The following is a 24065-nucleotide window of genomic DNA, read 5'->3' on the forward strand; positions in this document are numbered from 1 at the left end:
GAAGTGGGGACTTTACCAACTTCTCTCAGCATGACTCCAAAATTCTCCTTCATGACACCACGCTCAGATTTATGAAAAGCCCCTTGAACCTGCTTGTATGCCAGTTTGTTACATTTCTGGGGGTAGCCAGCTGTCTGTGTTTACTGCCTGCCACAGGAAGAAAAACATCCGGCAAACCTAGAGGCACACATCCTAGCTCTAGCATCCAGCCTGCACATTATGACCAAAAGATCTCTCACCTGGGCTCAGAGAACACCAGGGAAATTCACTGTCATTCTGCTAATCATATCTGCAGTACATAGACTTCCTCCTCTCTCCCCTGTCCAGGAATCAAGTTTTCCTTCATCAGTTCTGGCCAAATTGGAAGGAAGGAAGGAAGGAAGGAAGGAAGGAAGGAAGGAAGGAAGGAAGGAAGGAAGGAAGGAAGGAAGGAAGGAAGATCTTTATTTGATTCCCTCTATAGAAATTGTTAACTTCTTTTCTTTTTTTTTTTTAGAGATTTTATTTATTTATTCATGAAAGACACAAAGAGAGAGAGGCAGAGGAAGAAGCAGGCTCCATGCAGGGGGCCTGACGTGGGACTCGATCCCCGGTCTCCGGGATCACACCCTGGGCCAAAGGCAGACGCTCAACCACTGAGCCACCCAGGCGTCCCCATTAACTTTTATTTCCACTCTGAGCAGCTGGCCTGATTTCTGCCCATTTCAAGTGCCCCATTCACCTAGTTCCAGGAGGAGGGCCACATAGGGAGGGACTGGGCTGAAGCTGAGGAGTAGAGTCTAGGAAGGTGGCAGTCTGACTTAGGACAGCATGTAAAGGACTCATTTACTGGAACAGATGGTGAAGGGTTCTGGAAGGCCCATGAGCCCTGTAGTTTTTCCGCAGTTAAGCTCTAATACTTTTCTTTCCCCTTCATCATTCAGGAGTTTTCTGGTCAAAAGGAAGAGGTATAACCTATTACCACTCTGACTATAAGCTATCCTAACTCCAAGATGAAGATCTGTGAGTCAATCAACAAATGCTTAATGAGCACTTAACTGTCGACTCAGACCCTGTGATAGGTACTGGGGCTAGAGTGGGGACAAGCTGGGACATAGAAAAGAAGTAGATAGTACAGGAAATGAGAAAAGGCATTAACAGTTTATAAGAAAAAAGGAAGAAGAAATGACTAATGAACATATAAAAAGATGGTACCATACAGAGAACAGACCCAAGGTGACCCTGGCCCTCAGTCTAAGTTTCCAACAATGAGCTGTCTGGAAATTGAGTCCTTTCTCAGTGAGAAGGGCTATACCAAGCTCAACTTCTCTCAAGACTAGTGACTTTCTCCTGCAGTAGGAAGGTCTAGAACACCCAGACACCAAAGTGTAGTCCTCAGGTGCTAAGCCATTGGTATTCCCAGAAAACTCTTTCAAACTGGGATCCCAAATCCAGGCAGTTTGGTGCAAGTCAGTGTCCCACATCCCTACCCCTACAACCAGGCTATTCTTACAATACAGTCCAGGAAGAGGGAAAAGGTAGGGAGGGCCTCCAAGTGTGTCCAAGTGAGTTCCTGAGCCCATACACCTCTCTGAGGTATGTGGGGAGACAGTAGCTAGACTTCTCTATGCTATGACACTGATGTTTATTCTCTAAGACATTGTGTAATTTGCCACAAACCCTGCTGCACAGCAGGTGGGGAGCCAGAAAAGATCCACCATGCTAAACAGCAAGCAATTAAAGAAAACAAAGTAAAATGAGATACTACTTTGTGTCTGTAAGACGGACAAAGATCAAAAGTAATAGCCGAATGTCAGAAAGGGCAGTGGAGAAAGAGAGCCTCTCTAGCCTAACAGGTGGGAACACAAGTAGATGGATGCTGCCTGGAAGGCACACTGACAAAGGATACCAAAAGCCGTCATCTTATTCCTAGGAATACATCCTAACAAATGCATCAAATAAATGAGCAAAATTTCTCTGCAAGAATTTTTCATATCATTGCTTATCATAGTGAAACACTGTAAATAACATCGTAAATAACATCAATGTTCACCAAAAGAGAATTTCTTGATTGGAACATCCAGAAAGCCGACTATTATACAGTCATGAAAAATAACGGAAATATATATATATACACATATATATATTCACTGATACGGAATGATGTTCACAATATGTAAAATTAATTTTGTAAAAAAGCTGGTTACAAGAAAGGACAATCCAGTGTTTTAGAAGTATATATATATACACACATATATATATATATGCATACACATTAGAAGTATATATATATATGCATACACGTGTTCACAAATAGAAAAGACATCTGGAAAACTAGAAATTAGGATGTTTAATAAGAAGCAGTATTAAAAGACATCAAGTACCTTTTAATACCTCTTAATGCTTTGATCTTTACTTTCTCCATTATCATTTTCCGCACATTCTTTTTTCTTTTACAATGAATATGGATTAGGGTTCACAATAAATAATTGTCAAAAGGTTTCAAAAGAAATAATGAATATGTATGATCACGGAAATCAAATCAAAACAAAGCAAATATGGGTGAAGTGACTTACATGGAAAACCCAGAACTAACTCTTCTATAAAGTTTTAAAAATGGAGAGTTTCTAACCAAATGGGACAAATAACCATGAAGTTGGGAAGAGTTTGGTACAGTGGTTCTGTCCACAAACAAGAACTCCTCCTAAGGGCCACCAGTCCCAGAATAAGCAGGAAAGCCAGGGTACAGTTCACTAAGCCAACCCAACTTCTGGCCCGAGGCTGATGGCACAGGCAGAGCTTGAGGACACAGGAGATGAAATGTCACCTACAAAAAGGTCCAGTAGCTCCTTCTTCTCTTGGCAGGAAGCTTATCTCCCCTGGAAAGCAGGAGAGTTGCTCACTCTCAGCATAGGCGGGAGAACAGCCTTGTGGGCCTCTGAGAGGAGACTCAGGTGGATACAATCTCAAGTATGTTAGAGGAAACCCAACCCCATTTGGAGGGAAACCCAAGAAGACCATGTGGTTCCTTGTGGTTTTGACCTCATCCATTAACCAAGGATGGCTCGCTGACCTCATCAAAACTGGCGAATCCAGATCGGTGCTATTTTTTAAGTTTCTTCTGGTTTGAGGTTTCTGCTGTAAATTGTCTTACGCATATGTATGGGGTTTTGCAATCCAGTTTGCAGAAGGAAGGAAAGGAGGGAGGGAGGGAAGGAGGGACAAAAAAAGCACATAGGCCAAAAGATACAGTAACATAATAGATAATAGTCTTTTCCTTTGTGACTTAAAACATTTTTTGTGCCTGAAACAAATTTACTTCTCCTTCAAGGAACACATTTTGAAACTCTGAGTGAGATGAGAAATGAACAAAGGCAGAAAAATCTTTGGGATCTGTCCAGTCACCTCTACTGGCTCATAACTAAAGGCCCTCCTAGCAATGCTAGTATATTCGGCTCCTGACACTTCTACAGCACATTCTGGACTTAGAATCGAAAGAGTCCTTATGATCTGAGAGTCCTTGTATACAGGAAGAACCAGTTCTGTCTTAAGAACCATCCTGTAACGTAGAAATTTACAAACAAATTGGTTGGTTCCATTTCCAACTTAAGGGATATCCTTCTAAAAATATTCCTCACCAATTTTCACAATGCCTGCAGATACAGATGAGTTTTTAAACCAGAAGTATTCATTCAGTCTCTGTGGATATTAATCCCTTATATCACATATATGTTTGGTACAGATCGTGCTTTCCTCGAGTGCCTCCTGCTTTCCATGCCTCGGTGTATATATTTACATAAAGACATAGATGTGTTTTATAGTCATACATATGTAGACACACACCAGTCAAAAAACAGCTAGAGAAATTTGCTTTAATAGTACCCTCTAGCTTTTTGGAAGATTGGCGTAAATCTCTTCTGCAGAGGGAAGAAATCCATTTTTCTGAGAAGGTAAATGTTTATTAAATGCAAATACTGATATTCGTTACCTAGGAAAAAAATGTCTTGCTGCATGTGGAATTTCTCGATAAAAAGCTTTCAAGTCCCAGGTTTGTCCAGATAAACCCCTATCGGTGAACCGATGCGTGAATGCACCGAAATTGAATTACTGTACAACAGCAATTACTTCCCACAGTACAGCTATAATGGGAATCAGTTCTGCAGCAAACAGCAGGTAGCTATAGGAGGAGAGAGAAACTTAATATATAATGTAGTCTCTTTTAGCTTTCCCCAAGAAGCAAGGATGTTTATTTTTAAGCAAAACACTCTTTTTCAAGTGCCTGATTTATCCTTTTATCAATGTAAATCAGAAACTAAGTAAAACAAGATTATTTACAGGTCTGAGCTTCAGAGTGTTATCAAAATGTATGAAATATCTTTATCCAAGATAGGAAAACAACAGATTCACTTAGAAAGTTTAGGGACAACTTGCTTTTTCTGTCTTTTCATAGTCCCCCAGAGATTTTGTTCTTTTAGACATTTCTAATTAATTGTTTTGGGGAGAAGATGAATTTGAACAGCAAATAAAATACTTAATGTTTTGCCTGATGTGCTACCAAAATAGATAGCATCCTATAATCCTCTCTCTGTCCGTGAAACATATTTAAGTTTGCGGAGGCCTGAGCTCAGTCCCGCGCAGTGGTGAAAGCCCTGTGGATCAGCCCATGGCCCCAAAAGCAGGAGGAACTTTCAAGCCAGAAGGAGGCTACAATTCCAGCCAAGATTGGCGTGATGAAGGCAGTGCCTGCCCCAGAGCTGCTCCACAAGACTAAAGGCAATAACCATCCTGGAGAACTCACCCTTAGAAAGCCATTCTTGAAAATGCTAGTATACATTTATAAATTCTCCAAAGTCCTTCTGTTTGTTATTTCCTGGTTTATCTACTTTATTCTGGTCGTGCTGCTCATCTCAATTATATGGCCATCCCAAAATCCCAGGATCATGACATCCCCTGGCTGTGTTAGAATCTGTCCTAAAAGTATATGCGTAGAGTCAGAGATACCCACAGTTACTCAGAATTACTTCCTACAGATTCTTCTCCAAATGCAGGCTTGTCTGTGCCTGCTCAGAGCTCCCTGGGGCCTCAGATGATCCTTCCAGCTGTGTAATGGTTTGTGCTACTCCCTGTAGATGCTTGGATTTTCAAGACAAAGAAAACGCTGGGGCAGCCTGTCTGCATAACAGCACCACTGAATGCACTTCTTTGGCTTCTCACTCCCCTCAAATCATCAGCAAGGCAGGAGGAAGGGGAGCTAGGTCAAATGTGCCTCCCATCAATACTTCAGATGAGCTCTCACTAGTGACACAGTGGTGCACTTCCAGGTGTCACTTAGGAATGGCCCCCCAGGAGTCCACTGCTGGCAGAGGCTTGATGTGTATTACATCTTCCATGTCCAGCAGATGGAATATCTTCCTTGAAATGTTAATGAACTAAAAAAGCAAATGGATTCCATCTCTTGTCCATTCATTCATAAGGACTTCGAACTTGATAAATTGCTTGGCAACATCGTCTGAGGGCCTGGTAGCATGAATATTTCCCAACAAAGAAGGTGGGAGATAATGCTTTGGGTACAATTATCCTGTACACAAGCAAGTAGCAGCATCGCCGCATCAAACCCAATCTGGCTTTTAAGTTAAAATAACCCTACGCATCAACTCTCAGAGTGGATTTGAAAAAATTACTTAAACCACCAATGGTGTTAAAAAGTGCTAGAAAATATTAGTTAAGACATGCTACCATAATGATGGCACCATTATGTTAATGGGAATTATGGAAGCTAAGGTTATTTGTAATTTGCTAGGCTGGAAAAAAAAAAGTTACATATAGTCCATTACCAACCAGATGACAGAGGTTATGTAATGGGCAGCCCACTTCGAGTTTCACATTTACTCCAGACATCTGACAGGGAGAAAATAGGACTTTCTGTGATAGGATAATTGCATAGTGAAGAGTAATTCAAACAGGGGACGAGTATGATAAAATCACTCTGATTCAACTAATCACTGGGAAAAGTGATGGGGGAAATGATGAAATCAAGCCAGAAGAGACAGAGAAAAGATCAACATTGTTTAACAGCCCAGAGATGACAGGCAGGCGAAGGGCTAAATCACTAGTCCTCCTCTGTTTCCAGGAGCCGGAGCCGAGGGACTGCACCTACCTTCACGCACCCAACGAGTTGGTGTTACTTTCTCAATTGCAACCTCCAGTCTCATAAATATTTTATAGACATCCATGGAAATTTTAACCTTCTGTGTTGTTCGTCAGCCAGTTCTTTCTTATGTATGTTCCTGAGTCCTCCCACCCACCCACCAGTGATGAGTCCCTGGCCCTGGATCAGTGATGGGCAGGAAGGCACCAGGACCTCCCACCTGACTCAGGTTGCTGGTGTTGGGGCTGGACACTGGGAAACAAAATTTCTAGATGTGGTACATCAAAATGATGGAGCAAATTCTAACCTCCATTCTTTATTGGGCCATTTGAGAAAGGGGTCCCTGCTCAGAGGGTGGGATGGATTGGGACAGGAAGGGCCCCTTTGCACTGTGGTTCATTCTAGTGCCTCTGCCTCGCGGCAAAACTTGACTCCACTGCAAACCCATGGGCAAATTTTCATTGACGTGTTTGTTCTTCAAAAGCTCGCCAATCCCAGGGGCACATACAAACCTTTCCCGGGTGAGAAATGAGATGTCACTATAATATGAAAAACAGTCACACCCACTGCTCCTTGGCTTTCACCGAAAGCAACGTCCAGAGGGGTCTCTCAGTGGCCACCTCCTCTTATTCCAAATGCCACAAGGTTGGTGACTGCTGCCAATAGTGCTGCTTGGCTCACAACAGGACCAGGCCCATCTCAACAGCAAAACTGCCTCCAAACCAAACCCCAACTTGACATACAAGCCCTCTTTCCTTTTTAAAGATTGGGAGCAGAGAGTGCCACATATCACTGGACCAGTTAACCTAGATTTTATGGCATCAACTGTGTTTACAAAGGGCCTCGCACATCTACTTTAAAATACAGAGTTCAGAGAATCCTGGATGCCTCTTGTCTGGGTACATTTCAATTCAAATAAAGCATCTTTTTTTTTCCTTCTCAAAGGAACCACACAACCATTTCAGTCTTTTTTTTTTTTTTTAATGACATTAATTTAAAACAAAAGGTTTCAAAATTAAGTTTCCTCCTTTCATCATCCTTGAAGCTTTTGAAAGCTTCAAGCTTCTCTCATTATTAAATACTTACAGACTCCAAGGTCCCTTCACCAGCAATGTTAACAGCAAACATTTACTGAGTGCTCACCATTTGCCAGTCATTGTGTAAAACACTTTGCACAGATACACCCAGAGGCACTGTAATCCTCCCCTGTGGGGTGCCAAAGGAAGTCTACTGAGCCTGCCCATGTGACCTGGGCCAGTAACCCCCCTGCCGAGCCTGCGTGCCCAACTCTAAGCCACGATACAGGAACAGTATAAAGTGCTTAGCATGGAACCTGGTGCATAGAGACTCATAAGCATGAGCAGAGATCAGTACATCTCCTATGCCTCCTAGCCTCTCCATGGATGGTCCATTGGATCCTTAGTTCTTCTCACCAACCTTTCACCTGCCACATGGGCCTCCTGCCTCTGAGCGACATATCCAGGTTCTGGGGCTGACGGGACCTCTGTGTCCTCCTGGTATGTTGCACAGGCCCCCTGAGTGCCAGGTCCCGGGGCCTCCGTGTCTGTCAATTGCAGAGACAGAACCTAAGAGATTTCTGTCCTTTTCTGCTCTAAAATTCTGTGATTCACAAAGAAATCCAAGTTCAAACAAGAATAGCATTTCCTTCTCTCAAACTAACATTGTTACTAGTATTTAAAACCAAATAAAACATTTTAATTTTTTGCAAGGATTCGAGCAAATGAGTACTCACAGGCCACTCCTGCCGGAAGAACTGTGAATTGGCATCACCTTATCTGGACAGAAACGTCCTCGAGTCCTCGAGTGCAGAAAGAGCTTTAAAGATGAGCTTAGTGTCTCTGAACTGTTCTATGTTCAGGGATTCATCTCAAGGAAATTCAAGTACCCTGCAGGATGCTGAGGGCATGGATGTGATGAAGAATGTGGACTTAGATCCGGGTATGTGGAGACCATCCCTCACTCCCCCATGTGACCCTGGAGAAGCGACTTAACTTCTGCCTCTCTCACTTTTTTTGTAAAAGTGGGATAGCAGGATACCTTCCTCTGGAGGCTGTTCTAAGGACAAGCAAACGAATGTAAAATCCTTAGAGAACACCAAACGTTTAGTAGTGCTGAGTCATTTGATCTACTATTAATATACAAGAAGAGTCACTGCAGTATTATTTATATCAAAACTTGCAAACAACTTAAATATCCAGATTTGGAGGAACAGTCAAATCATTTACAACACATGCATAGACTGGAATGTGACACAGTCATTTAAGAAAATCATGCAGAATAGTGATGCCAAGAGCAGCTCACACTGTAATGATAAAAAGAAGTGAAAAGAAGCTGGACACAAAAGCAAATGGGCAATAGAACTGCAAATCTGAAAAAGAAAAACACACAACTATATGCATAGAAATGCAAATTTAAAAGACTGATAGGAAGGAAACACAAGAACACAGGCCTGACTTTCAGGTGATTTTTTTCTCTGATACTTTTCAATACATTCTTAAAGTTCCACCAAAGGGGTATTCATTTTATAAATAGAAAATAATGGTAATGGTGGGCTTTTAATTTTCTTGGTTTTGCATTTTAATTTCAGGTCCTGAGTGTTAGATGTGAATGGCCACCATGTCTATAAAGAATAGCACTTGCTTTGGGGCACCCGGGTTTAAGTCAGTTTAAGCTTCTGACTCTTGGTTTCAGCTCAGGTCATGATCTCAGGGTCCTGAATTCAAGCCCAGCATGGGCCTCTGCACTCAGTGGGAGCTCAATCTGCTTTGAGATCCTTCCTCTCACTCTGCCCCCTCCCACTCATGCTCCCACTCACTCTCTCTAAAAAATAAAATAAATAAATCCTTAAAAAAAAAGAAGAATAGCCCTTGCTTCAAGGTAGAGACATAAGGATACACAGGGATCAACATGAAGCTCCCAGGGCTGGCTGTCAGAGCACTATTTCTATAGCAAATAAAAGTATTTTTTTTTTCTTCTAAGTCAGAGTTCCCACCAAAAAGTCTCAACTTATTTAATCAATAATAATCAATAATGGCAGTATGAAGCTGCCATTCACTAGGCACTGCTAATGTGCCCAGGATCTGTGTTAAGTAGCCCAAAAGCATAACTTTGTTTGATCTTCACACAGCTTATTTGTTTTTCCTATTTGATGAGAAAATTGAGGCTCACAGAGTGATTTTTACTGAAGTCAAAGCTCAGTAAGTGACCAAGGCAGGCACCGAACCCAGGCTAAATTCACCCTCTTACCTACTAAACTACAACCCTCCCCCCTCCCCGAATCAAAATAGCACAAATGTTTTAGAGACAAGCAAATGTGGGAAATTGTCAGGTCTAAAGCAGAAATAACATGTAAAAATTTTGTTTGGGCAATTAATTGTGAGAGAAACTAAAGTAGGAAGTGCTCTTTTATGGCAATGTAATAATCATTAAAACCGAAAGGTAGGCAAAACAAAGGTTAGAAATAAAGAACTCTTCAGACTGCAATTCTTTCCCATAACCCTGGGCCAATGTGGCACGAATGTGGGATGTTACAACATTCCCATGTTCTAAAGCAAGAATGTAAGATGTAGTGTTTAGCGGGCAAAAAGGAATAAAGTTGGAAGCCATCTTGGAAATCCAAAATGATAGATTTCCATTCATCCTGCTGACAATATGAAATTTCAGGGAGCTCTTACTGGTCAAGACATTCATTATAATTATAGTAATATTCCAATAGAGGCAAGGAAAACCTCCAACTTCATCTGAACCATTCACTCCATTTAGATTTTCAACTCCACATTTTGGCAAGCATGGCTTAAATTTTTCATAGTTGCTTAGTTGAACTATGATGTGCCTTGGAATGACTTTTGGCCATTAGTGAATGTATCACACAGTCCCAAGCCATCCTCTGAGGCTGCACACTTAAGGGGCACATCCATTGAAGACACAAAATTATAAGATGAAAACTAGCATCCGAACCCTATCCTGCCCCTGCTAACTCTCTTGCTGGTTAATTAAAGAAAATAAAGTATTTACAGAACAACTGAGTCAACTTCACTCTTTGAGAGCTGGAGTCATTAATGCCAGTTCCCAGTTCCCTGAAGGGACCTCTATGTCTTTGGGCAACACACAGCAGAAACCAGAGGCGCTTACCCGCACTGCTTCAGACTTTTTGTGAAACATCTCTTCCATGTTCTTTGCCAGCTTTTTCACCAGTTGGAGGCCATCAATTTCTTCTATGGCAACATCTTTCTCATACTCTTTGTATTTCTGTAAGGAGGGAGGGCAACAAGAAAAGCATAAAACACCATACCCATGATTTCAGAACATATCTACTTACAAGGAATAAATAGGACTGCCTCTCTTAGATTTGAGATTTTGGATTGTATTTCAAAATTATTAAACCAGCCAAGGAGAGATGTGAAAAATTGGCGCTGGCTCTCTTAGAAACTTAACTAGCACCCAGGAAAAGAAAAAAAAAAACCCTAAAGCAATCAAACTCTTTATCATCCATCCTCTTCAGCTCTTGAAATCAACACTCTATACTTTTAACTTGACCACACTCAGCCGTTCTTCTGGAGGACTGTCCTAGATTCATTAGCTATCCCACTGCCAACGCCACTAGAAACTGACTATTCCAAATGTGTCATAAAATAAAAATGAAGAAATTTAACTCTTGTGGTTTTTTTCTTTGACCATCGCTAACTTAATTTTTTCATGGCCAAAGACTGCGGACTTAGGGAAAAATAGTTTCAAGGTGATGACTGTAATGTAGAACTATAGCAGAGTAGGCAATCTATAATCCTTGGGCCAAATCCAATCCATCACCTATTTTTATAAATAAAGTTTTATTGGGACAAAACCACACCCATTTGTTTATATATTCAATCAAGTTTAGTAGTCACAACAGAGACCAGATGACCTACAAAGACTAAAATATTTACTCTTTTTTACAGAAAAAGTTTGCCAACTCCTAAACTGGAAAGGGAATTGAAGAAAATCACATGGCAGAGCAACTTATAAACATTCTAAATGTTCATCAATGTACCCTCAATGAGTTCACACAAAAGAGAATGTACAGTAAGTACAAAAACCATAAAAACAAATACTTTAGATAATATTTCATAAGGTGTTTATCTGTTCATAGAGATTGATCTGACTCATAACTTATTCAAATCCTCAAAGACAATTTTTCATTTGAAAGCTATCACACCTTCTTGACTTAGCTATTTCAACCAGCAGTTCTCAAAGTGACCCAAGAACCCCTGAGGGTTCCCTAAGGTCCTTTCAGGGTCCCCATCAAGTCTTCTTTTTTCTCAACTGCATATCTATGTAAAGCCATATTTTCTTCATAAATCTCAAAAAAACCACAACACTGAACACAGAAGCAGATAGGAGGATCCACTTGTCTTCTCTTTAACCATCAAAAAGAATTTTCAAAAAAAAAAAAAAAGTGCCACTCCTCTTTCTTTTGTTTAGTAAAATATAGTTACTTTTTCATGAAATATGTATTTATGTTAACATGTAATGTGTTTTTATGCTTGAATTCATTAATTTTTAAATGCCTCAGGTTTTTTTAAAAATATTTTATTTATTTATTCATGAGAGACACAGAGAGAGAGGCAGAGACACATGCAGAGGGAGAAGCAGGCTCCCTGCGTGGAGCCTGATGCGGGACTCAATCCCAGGACTCCAGGATTATGACCTGAGCCAAAGGCAGACGCTCAACCACTGAGCCACCCAGACACCCCCAAAAGCTTGGTTTAACTAAAGATTTAATTTTGTTTCCACTGGAAAGAAATATGTTTATTAATAAATACCTCCCAAAGGTAGTTTGAAATACTTTCAATGTCAACAGAAATCCGTTACATTCATGTAGCTAATACAAGGCTGGGGAACTAAAAATACCAGGGCTTTATATTTACCCTATGTGTTAGGAGAACCTGAACCACTCACTAAGCCCTCACCCCAACCTCCTACTTAGAAAAAACAAGGGGCTCCACTTCTTACATAGGCTCTAGAGACCTTGAGAGTCATTTTTGAAGTGGAAGATATAATGGCTTTTTAATGGAAAGATAATTTTTACAATAAAAATTTGTATTTTCAAAAAAAAATTTGTATTTTCTCCTTATTTGCCCTTCTTTACTTCAAAAAGTGTAAAGTGAGAGGAGGCTGTTTTCCCTTACCCAAAGGAAGGGTGTGTATGTGTGTGTGTATGTGTGTGCATATGTGAAACAAGGCACTTTCCTTCCTAGTTCAGATTTCCAAGTCTGTTGAGAAAATAGTAGTGGATGTCTTAAAAAGAGTAGAGTTTGAGGACAGAGAGAATGACCCTATGTGAATGAATATAAGAAAGAATCCTTCTGATCCCTGAGATTACAATGAAATCCCTGGAGTCTGAGTGCATCTGATTAGAGTCCCCAGAGCCCAGTACCTGATACTGACAGAGCAGAAGCAAGAAGGGCAGGAAAGGACCCCCAGACTGGGCACTGGGGTTTCTGAAATGTCAGGCCTAAGAGTCTGGTATTTCTGAGAATTAAGGTGAGCCTAAAGGAAACATACTAATGTAATTCTATACTGTCTGAGTCTGGACCAAGACAGACATCCATCTGCTACATTATTTGTAAGATGCTCTGAGCTGCTCTGCATTGTTCTGTAACAGACTATGGGTGGTAAGTGACACATTTCTCCTTGCTCCCTGAAAATATCCATAAAAATCTTAACACATTTGTCTTGAGAGTCTCTCTTACATCTCACCTGGAAAGTAATCCCACCTTCTAGCTTCCCCTTCCTCCTTGACAATGCTGTACTGGTTCTCTAAGATGATGAGGCTGTACCCTTCCTTTGAGCTCCAGAGCACTCTGTGCTCATCTCTCCTGGCCCTGTGGATTGTGTGGCCTGGGGGGCAAGCCCACAAGCCCACAGCAGACACTCATAGGACTTCTCTGAATGAAGCCTGTTGCAAAACAATTTCAATGTTACAGTACAAGGAAGATTCAAGTAGGGACGCAACTGCAGTGTTCTATGTTCCTATAATGGTGACCTCTCCACCCCTTGAGAGGTTGATTGGATTGGACTGAGATGCAGGCTCTAGCCAGCCCAACCCTGGCTCAAGCTAACAGCGTCCTCTTGTGTATGAATAAAACTTCAATGACAATCACTGGAAATGTTCCCTAAGTTGGAATGCAAGCCAATGCCTTTGGAGCCAAAAATCCTGGGGTTCTCTGCTGCCTTCCAGATGTGTTCCAAAAGCCAGCAGCTGAGGCCAGCCTATACTCAAGGCTGATTCATTACCAAAACTCCAAAGTTCAAGAAGTGAGTAAAACAAAACAAAATTGCCAGTCTAATATTTACAGAGTCAATATAATAAATCTTAAGTAAATCTGTAATAAAAGGTGATCTAGAGGCATAAGATAAAGAAAAAGAAAATGCATTTCACAATTAGCCTTTACCTGAATCTTTTGTTTTTTAGATAGGGCTCCATTATTCTGGTCATATCTATTCCTGGGATATGTTTTTCTCCCAAGAGACCTCTAGAAAGGAATCAATTTATTTAACTATAATCATCCCTCAAGTTTTTAATGAGATCTTCCTGCATCCTCTCTTCCTCTGAGTCTGCTCTGTGAAAAGGAGCCAGCGGCTTCATGGAAGGCTATCAGTCTCCCAGGACTACTTGTGCCTGGTGACCTAGCTAACCAATCTCAATACAAAGCTCTTGGCCAAGCTAAGGACTCCAGATCTGGGACAAATGTAACCATTCACTGGTTCCATTCCTCTGCCAGCCTAAGTCTTCTCCCTTTAGGACATGTGACAATGGGTCCTCCTTGCCAATGAGGACTGCACTACTTTCTCCCCACCCTGGGGTAGTTACTCTATAAGCAAAAAAAAAAAAAAAAAAAAATCCTTCTTTCCAAGATGTGTTAATGTCCATTGGAATCAGGTCAAACAGCTTAACGCCCTACTCTTACCAGGAAACATTACACTTTGCTGCAATCAAAGGATTTTGAAGAACAGAGAGAGTAACACAGTGATAGCCATTCACCAATTGCAAGCCCTTAGTGCAATGGTATAGTCATATGTATCAGAACCTTTAAAAATGTGCCTACTGTGCAAAACCAAGCAATCTGACATCCAGCAACCAAATAGAGGAAGCTACAACAGTACTGCAGAATTCCACAAATCCATCCCGAATTGTGTAAAAGAATGTAGGAAACATGCACACAGAGGATGTTACAACACCTTGCAGATAGTAATCAGTAACGTTTTGTTTTAAATTGCTAATCTGCCGTATACACCCATACACACGAACCCCCCTGCTAGAAGGATATATGCCAAATGTTCACAGCTGGCTGTATGATCACCGAGGATTTTTTCTTTCTTTTCTAGCTTACCTGTATTTTCTAATTTTTACAATGAAAATACTATTTTGGAAATTAGAAAATATAAAAGTTGTAGTTATATGCGAATAGCATATGGGCACCTAATAAACAGATTTCTTTAGGGAAATGTGGTCCCAATTAGAATCTGTGTAATTAAGCAGCATGTCTTCATTAGTGGAGCCTAAGGAAGTCAGTAAAATGAGTCCTCCGTGTATCACGGGCTCAGCACGGTGCCAGAAACTCTTCACATATTAAATTGTCTAATCCTCACAGCCACTCTGATAGGTAGGTATCATCCCCAAGTTGCAGATGGGGAACTGAGGCACAGAGAGGTTTAGTCAGTAATTGGAAGTTGAATGGCTAGAGTAAGTTTTAAACCTATTAAGGCTCTAATTGCTTGGTCTTCTTGAACTTGGCGGTAGGGGGTAAGGGACCAACAGTCCAAATATTTGCAAACTTATTTCAGAGGGCCCATTTCACTGCCTTTGTAACCCTGTCTCATTACTCTTGTAGCCAATGGTGGCTTGGACTCACCAAGAGAGTCAAACCCCAAAAACCGAAGATGTCACCTGTTTAACCAAGGCTGTAGCAGCTCACAAGGCTGCACCAAGTGAGCAAAAGCCACTCAGTCTGATATCACAGCAGCGGACTCTGACCCTCCAAGGGCCACTGAGGGGGTGAGCTTGGAGCCTGGCCTCAAAGGAGCAGACTAGCTCTTGAGAATAAAAATATCTGGAAAGAGAAGAGCAAGCCCATTCTGAAAGGAGCTGTGGAGCCCTAATCATAAATTACTCTTGGGCAGCCCGGGTGGCTCAGGGGTTTAGCGCCACCTTCAGCACAGGGCCTGAACTTGGACACCCAGGATGGAGTCCCACGTTGGGCTCCCTGCATGGAGCCTGCTTCTCCCTCTGCCTGTGTCTCTGCCTCTCTCTCTCTGTATCTCTCAAGAATAAATAATAAATGAAATCTTTAAAAAAAATGAATAAGTAAAAAATAAATTACTCTCTGGTGGTGTTTGGGCTACAAAATGTCTTTTGTTCTCCAAAGTACCAAGAAAGACCTGGAGGCAAATCACCCCAAACTCTTTTTCCTCCAGGATTTGCCTCCCCACACAGCTGGGCAGGCAGTGATGCTTTATTTCCTATAGCTCCAAGGACTGCACTAGCAATTACATCTGCTTCATAAAAAAGCAGCAGCCTTTCAACTAGGAAAAGGAATTAGTAAAGTATCAGCAGGTCCCTGTAAATACACAGAGGAAAGCAGAGGAAAAGACAAACATAGAAGAAATACCATGCCACCTCATTAAAGATTCAGGCCAATCGGTATTTGACTCCTGTCTCCAGCACATCTCATTTGTTCTGCAAACTTCTATTCTGTGTCTCCGCTCTGCCAGCCAGGGTACTACACACAAGCACAATAAGGAGACGAGCCAAGTTGAAGAAAGCTGGCAGTCTATGGGTCAGGAATGTTCTAATGAGTAAACGGGCTAAGAAGGTACAACATCACGATAAGTACCCTGATTGGGTGGTCAAGGCAGCGACTCTCTTCTTGCTAGACCCTTACTGGATGACAAGGCTGGCAAGGTGGGAGATGAAACAGGCAGGAAGCATGCCAGGCAGAGGGAGCGGCAGGGACAGAGGTCCAGGGACAAGAGGCTGTCTGGGGCTCCTGGTCCACTTTACTGGTGCATGGATGGCCAAGGTGGGGACTCTGCTGAGACGAGGCCAAAGAAGTAAGCAGGGCCAGGCCATCAAGGGAGGGTGCCAGGATTAAGATTTTGGACCTTATCCTGATTTGGGTAGGCAGGCAAGATGTGGAGGTGTGTGGGTTATGGAGCTAGGCAACAGCCAGAGCCCAGGAGGGTTCAAGGGTGGGGGGCTCAGCAATCCCTTGTGTGCTTTTAAAACACCTCAGTATGCAGAAAGGGTAGGAGAGAAGTAAAACTGGATAGAGAAAAGGATTTGAGGGACCTGAGTGGTCAGGGTGTGGGAGATAGCGTGGCAGAAAGGCCATAAGGGCCAGAGGAATGGGAGGGAGGTGGCCTCCCTGTTAGACATCCAGAGGGCTGACGGGTGGACACGGCAGCAGTCTGGGCTAGCTGGCCACGTGACCTTAAGGAAATCACTGAACCTCCTGGGCCTGAGTGGCCTGAGTCAGAGCATCAGGGATCATGAGGCCTCTCTTCCAGGGCTTCAGACTGGGAGGACGTCCGTTACAGGCCCCAGCCCCATGCCTACACCTAATGCCCACCACAAATCCTCAGGCTCCCCTGCTTCTCTCTCTTGGCATTTCTGCTACAGAGGCTTCCCGGGACTGTTGTATCTTCCTACTAACGCCTTCTGGAACTGAAGCTCTTCATGTAAAAGACAAATTCCGACAGGTTGGTTGGCTATACCGGTGCTCTTTGGCTGGCCACCCCCAGCCCCGGGGCGTCCTCCGGGTTTGAGGCAGCAGCCAGAGAGAGAGAGATGCGAACACCACAGCCTGGACCAGGTGGAGCAGAGCACAGCCCTTCCCAGGAACACCTCTCTGCATTCCTGACCCAGAAGGAGGGCACGCCTGAGACGGTTTTTCCCTCCGTCACAAGAGAACATCTGAAGCTCCCATTCCTTCTGTTAGCAGCATCAGCACTTGGCAAGGAGTCCTGTGATGCGCCAGGAACATTTATCATTGGAGAAGGGAGACACAGAAATGCATTATTTCTGCAGCATCTATTTTGCCAGATCATTTCACACAAACACCAGGAAGAGAAAAGCACTACTTCACTGTCAGAACGCTTAATGTCGTTCATACATTTGGGTCATTTTTTTTTTTCTACATGGTGACTGCGTATCTAGAAGTGAGTCACCTGGAACAGCCCCCAAGGAGGGGGCTCCGGTCAGGAGACTTCTGACCAATCACAGTTAATTGGGATAAAAGCCAAGCGCAGGAAAAGGGGCTCTGAGCACCCCCGCAGCCACACCATCAATGAAGTGCCTCCTGCCGAAGATGGAGAGGGGGATCGCCCTTAGCCAAAGAGCTGGTGCATCCGAACATGGTCTCGTGGCCAAATTTTCTCAGCAAAAACTGAAATCACATCTCTAGATTCCGCATAATTAAATCACTAGATGAAGACTGGCAGAAGGTCCAGGGGAGGAGACGGCAAAGCAAGGACCTGCCCATCCCCAAGTGAGAATCTGGGGAGCTTGCCTCAAAGCCCATGACTTCAGAGAAATTGTGAGAAGTTGGCTTGCTTCTCCATCCCTCCCCTAAGCTTCCAGCACTTCCCTTGAAATCCCTTGACCCAGATCCCCCAACAAACCTTGTCACTGGGAAACCCCGGAGACAGGCTAAGCTCAGAACCCCTAAAGGTGGCTTGTTAGCATAAGAGCTGACGACACTTCATGTTTCTACCTTAAGGTTCAATTTTCGATCTTATTCTCGTTCCTTCAAGCTCTGAAACAGTCGCAGCACAGAAGCTAAATTCATTAAACCAACCATTTAAATAAGGATCACACCAACACACACACAAAAAAAGAACCTAAACTGAACCCACTGCTATTTTCATTCATTCAACAAATATTTAGAAATAGCCTACCATGTGCCAGGTGGGTAGAGGGAGTGGAGGACTACTGACAAATGCATGTGTTCCCATGGGGTATAGGGAAGCCACATTTTGGTCCATTTTATTAAAAGTAAGTAATAAACAAGTTGGAACAGAGCTGCATGGATCATTTCAATATAAACTTGAGCCCCGATATCCCACCTAGCCATTCTGTGTAGGTCTCCTTCTGAGGCCACACCTGTCTGCCGGTGCAGGTAGATCACGTCTGCCATAGGTGGGAGGATATTGTGTGTCTTCTACTGAGTGCATCACACTCTATAAAGCATAGACATACATTTCTCCTTGAGTAAGGAGGGATGAGTACCAGGAATTATGGTCAAACCAACAGTCCTATAAACAATGAAAAGTTGGCCAGGAATAGGAAGGACATCATAGTCACCAGAGAGGTAAAAGGTCCCAGGGAAGGATATAAAACAATGGATTTGCCAAGGGTTGTAGAGAAGGGGATGATGGTATCACATGTATAATTCCTTGCCTCCTGGGAAATGAAGTCTATGAAGTATGCTACTAACGTACTGAGATGGTCATGAGCCACCACAAGGTGGCTGATAAACAGAGGCAGGACACCTGTGCCTAAGGCTTGATGGACAGTGGGAACAAGGGTAGGTTGGGGAGAAGGGGAAGAAAGGGAGGGAAAAGTCTCTTTAGATGTATGTAAACTCATCAGATACCCTCCAATGGGGAGAAAGTGATATAATTCTTGCTGTCTCCTCTGTCTTATTTCTAGCAAAGGTGGCTGACCACGATGGGATGAATGGGAAAGAATTTGCATGGATTCTGCTGGGATGCTACTGATTTGAAATCTGGTAGCAGTATCCTACTTGGCTTAGAATCACTGGCTGGAGTTCAAGACACAGGAAGGTGAACAACATGCTTCCCCTTGCTAGGCAGTCTGGCAAGGTGCCAAGACCAGGGAATTCTCGGCCAGGTACACTAAGTTCAAGCATCACCACGCACTAGCTATGTGACAAGTTGCTCAGCCTCCATCAGCCTCTTTTCCTTCCTTAGTAAAGGGGATGACATCAGCTCTCACAATGTGCTTAGGATGATCAAGTGGGGTCAAACGGATAAGGTACCCCGCAAAATGTTGGACACGGAGCAATGCACTCCAAAAATGGTGATGGTCTTGGTGGAGGTGGTAATAAATTCTGACATTTGTTCTATAACTTCTGAGAATGGTCATTCTCTTGTCTCAACAATAAGAAAGAACCCTGAACCAATGTTCACAGTGTAACTGATGAACTAGCCCTTGATGCTGCTCTGGGCAGTGCATTTTTAAAATACATTCCCACAGCACCAAGGGGCCTTCAACAGTAATTCTTTGGGGAACATCTCCCTGCTAGTAGGAGCCTGGTGCTAGAAGTCTCTATTTGTATAGTGTAAATGACAGTTTTTAGATATGGTACTAAAGGTGTTGTAATAAAAACTAATCATCTACAATTTTTGGATTCTCTACTTATAGGCAGTGTCATTTTCTTATTATGACATAAAAATGTACTTAGTATTCCTCTCGACTCAATTATTGCATACAGAAGTGTCACTTCAAAATACAACACTCCAAAGCAATTATGTTTCTAAGTAAATATATTTCCAAATCCTTTAAGCTGATGTTAGGAACGCTTCTCCTTAACCATAACAACGAACCTAACTGAATTCACAGAACTCTAGGTCACAGAAGAATATTTTTCTATTTGAAAATGGAAAGTGCCATTTTGTACAAATAATTCTGTTTCACTCAGGCATTCCAATCAAATGCCTCCAAGGTTCAAAAGCCACCCACTATAAATACAGTGCTCTTCCCGATATCTAGTTAGGTGGGGAAAATCCTCACAGAGCACGGTTTTTCTGTGTCAGAGCCATTGGTACGACAGGCAATTTGCAGGAGAAGGAGAGACCCTGTTTAGCAATAACAGAAGGAGCACTACGGAGTAACAGAAGATGCGGCACTGCATTACAACCCAAAAGACAAACAGAGAGCTGGCAGGGAGCAGCTAGCTGGGCTCCAACCTCCATTTCTCCAACCAAGTGGAGGCCACTTGCAGAACCTAGAAGATCACCTGCCAGCCATTCCTAGCTCTCTGGGGAGAAGAGCATGGGTATGGACCACCACTGAAGGCAGTAGAGTTTGTTCAACATGGGGAGGAGGGCGTGGTCTGGTCTAAATTATTTCTCCAAGTGCCTTCTGGTACTGACCTGGAAGGAGCACTACCACAAGAATTACTGAGGTCTCTGGCCCTCATGTCCCTGGAGTCCTTTTTCCCAGCTAGTTGTCTGGAGTGCCCTCCTAAATCAGAGTTCTGAGGACACTACTCTTCAGAGCAGCTGGCTCTGCAGTGGGTGGTCTCTGACAGATTTCTAGTACTTTCAGATTGTCAGGTCCTGAATTAAAAGATGGATATCTCTCCTCTCCCTGTCTTACTCTCTATACTCCCTTTTTTTCAAACTTGGTAAGTCTCATAAGCTCTTACTGTTCAACACAGTCAACTGGACAAATGCTACTGATAAATTTTAGCTCTGTGGAGATAAAGTTGAGTGTGAATGTTGTATTCAATTCCTGTTTTGTATGAGGGAAATTCAGTCAAAGGCAAGCTACTAAACCAGCTGTTGATACAATCATCCTTGCCCTAGCATGATGGCATAATGTACTGCTTTAAAACAGGGAAACTCATCTGCCTACTGAATAAAATCAAATGGTCTCAATGCTTCTTAAAAAAAAAAAAATCCAATTCCTGGGTATTTTCTGGATTACTGCATGGGATCTGAGGCTCTGAAATGCACATCTTTATGCTGTACATACATCCTCACAACACTAAAAGCCAGAATAATGACTACAGGTCCACATGTGTTAAAGAGGAAAAATCTCATTGTATGCATTTACAAGTGTGTTTTAAGTACGCCAGCAAATTTAAATACAGCCAAACTGCAAATAATAAAACATTACTTTACAAAGCCTGGACTACTTGAAATAGATGATTTTCTCCAGCCTATTCTTTGCAAACACATTTTTCTGATGTTCCAATTTGAAATAACTCATCCTTTCTTGCTCCCCAAGAATCAGAGGGAATAGCAACTATGACAAAAATAATAATAATGATTTATTTTTAATAATAACAACCAGCACTTATTGAGCTTTAGGTCAGATAGCTATTGTTTCCTCCCATTTTACAGGTTAGGAACTGAGGCACAGAGAGATTAAGTCAAGTTACCAAGGTTGTACTACCAGTAAGTGGTTTTATTAGTTATGGGGATAGTACCTACTATAATAAAAATATCCCAAAATCTCAGTGGCTTAACAAAATAGTTGTTTATTTCTCATTCATATAACTACCCCATCCTTGTCTTCAGCCTTCCACATAGAAATTCAGGAACCCAGGACGCTCCCCTCGTGTGCCTCTGCTCTCCCCCTCAGGCCCTGGAGTCTGCGGCATTCGGCCAGCAGACAGGGAGAGAGGGTGTGGAGGAGATGCACCTGCTAACCCACTCCCCAGCCTGAAAGCGACACGCAGCAGCTCTGCTCACATTCCACTGGCACTTACTAGCCACATGGCCCAACCCAATGTATCAGAGTCCAGGAAACGGAAGCAGGGGCTGGGGAGCCATATCCAGGCTCTACGGCAACACCGTAGAAATGGATGCTTAAGTCATCGGGGACCTGTGAGCCGTCCGTGTTGCTGTCACAGAGCCAGGATTCGAACCAAGGTAGCATGGCCCCGGAGTCTATACTCTCAACCACCACACTTCAGTTTAAAAGCTTGTCATAAACCGTAGGTAGATGAAACCTCCGATTAAAACTTGGCTGGGCACCATCTGCAAGATGGATCATTTAGAGCTGGCACAATCAAGTCACAATCTACAGAAAGGATAATATGATCCAATCACTCGTATGTGTAATTACAGTCAGGCTCAGATGTTAGAGACCAAGATATTCCAACACAGAGAGGAACACATTATAAACAATTCTTAGACCTTCTGTCCGATTTCCCTAATCCCAGCTCAAATAAAACTGCTATTTGAATAACATCAGTGACCTTCTCCAGCATACGATATTAGTTGCCCAGGCGCCACAAAAGTTAATTGGCTTAACTAAAGTCTCTTTAATTCTATATCCAAGATGTCCTGGAAATCGAAGGCGATCAATGAATGAGTCTGCAAGATCCGTAACAAGCTTAGAGCTAATACTATTTGCAGCTGCTCAAGTGGGTTCTGTACTTAGAGAGCCAAAAGCTGGAATGAGGGTTAGGACCCTGCATCTGAATGAACGTTTAACTCCATCCACTCCAAACTAAACACAGACGCCCTGGTTTATGGCACAGCCGGCCCCCAGCTTTTCACTGGGGAATATAGACAACTGCGGCGGGATCACGCCCCACAGTTATGAACCTGCCCTCCATTCTGCTAAAAAGGAAGAGCCGAAAACTCAATCTCCCTTGCACAAAGGTTGGGGAGATTCTGTTCCCTACTACTGACATCAGAGGCTGAGAGAAAATGGTCCACAGTATCAGCATCCTCCATGCAAATCTCCTTGCCTCACGTTTGCAGGAGTTTGTAGCAGGTGACACCCCCATTTTATCCACCATTAACAGTGTCAAAAAAATGAAACTCTTATTATAGCAGAGCCACCCGATGCTAAGATGCAAAACATAATCAGAGCCTTCTAAGAGTTCAGCTGTCCCTAACCCTAGAATCCAGTGATTTTCTGACACACTTCACCAAGCCCAGCGCAGAGCACTTCTCCCCAGTATCTTGAAGCTCACACTGCTAGAATCCAACAGGAACTTAGGAACAATCCATTTCAGAAGCCACCAACTCAAACACTTCCAGAGGCCAGACAGGTTGTATGAGGTGAGGGGATGAAGCCAGGCTGGAGCCTGCAGCAAAGAGCAGAGCTTCTGTCCCATCCTTAAACGGTGGCTACTTTTCTGCTTCTGATGATCTTTGTGGGATGAGGGGCACCTTATGGGTTCCAATGTTCCATTTGTTAAGAGAAGTCAGAAATCTATGTTTTCTTGTGAAATCTGCCACTGAGCCCATTTCTCTGAGCACTCTGGGACCCGGATACAAACTGTGTCTAAACGTCTTCCTCATACATCTTCACACGAGGAGTCCAAGACAGAATAACGAGGGCTCACATCTCCCACAGGCAGAGATGTGCTGGAGGGTCTGAATGGTTTCCTGGCATCTACCACCAACTGTTGAAGCAGCCACCGCTATGATCTTTACTGTGATATGAGTGGGATGCACCAAGAGGGCAGCCCAGGCCAGTAAGGGACAGGTGTCCACCTCCTGTTTTACCAGCGTCCCAGCCAGGGGGGACAGAGTTAGGGTCCTCCTCACCATCTGGGTCCACTGGGGCTCAGAACTTGAGGGTGGCTTCCCCAAGAGACCCCCCCGCCCCCACTGACTTATGGCCAGAAGCACTAGATTCCTCCGGCATTTGGAGTTGCTAGGCCTGGAAATATGGCCCTGAAACTGAGGAATCTAGACAGGCTGCGAGAAGCCCACACATTACTCCTGAAATAGGGCTTTTTCTGGGGTGGTTTGAAGAATCCTAGAGTCCTAGGGAATGTTAACTAAGGTTTCTCTTTCTCTCTCTCTCTCTCTCTCTTTCGCACACACACACACAAAATCGCTATGCAACCAATATTTTTTCTTCTAAGATGTGTTTAGGAAAATATAAGGAAATTAACCAATACATCTTATTCTTATCATCATGCTGTGATGTGCCTTTTAGATGGGGATTTGGGATGCTGTGGGGGAATGGCTGCTGTGGCATCTGGTGAATCCCACTGACCCCTTCTCAGAATGATACTTTTTTTTTAAGATTTTTAAATTTATTTATTTGAGAGGGAGAGAAAGAGAGAGAGCAAGGGGTGGGGGGAGGAGCAGAGGAAGAAGGAGAAGCAGCCTCTCCCCTGAGCAGGGAGCCTGACATGGGCTCAATACCAAGACCCCAGGT

The 24065-nt window shown here is 43.1% G+C and overlaps 1 protein-coding gene across 10 annotated transcripts in view; it reads right to left on the minus strand.

The window, feature by feature from the left end:
- CACNA2D3 (calcium voltage-gated channel auxiliary subunit alpha2delta 3) overlaps positions 1–24065 on the minus strand; it is a 946725-nt gene that overhangs the window by 645191 nt on the left and 277469 nt on the right. For all 10 annotated transcript variants that reach the window (XR_005374880.1, XM_038566127.1, XM_038566132.1 and 7 more), the window contains one exon: positions 10280–10396. Coding sequence is in view for 9 of the 10 variants with exons in the window: in XM_038566127.1 (XP_038422055.1) it covers positions 10280–10396 (117 nt within the window). In the remaining variant the exon portion in view is untranslated. The remainder of the gene's footprint in view (positions 1–10279; positions 10397–24065) is intronic.

The sequence above is a fragment of the Canis lupus genome, chromosome 20 (genome assembly GCF_011100685.1).
Source record: "Canis lupus familiaris isolate Mischka breed German Shepherd chromosome 20, alternate assembly UU_Cfam_GSD_1.0, whole genome shotgun sequence".
Lineage (NCBI taxonomy): Eukaryota > Metazoa > Chordata > Mammalia > Carnivora > Canidae > Canis > Canis lupus.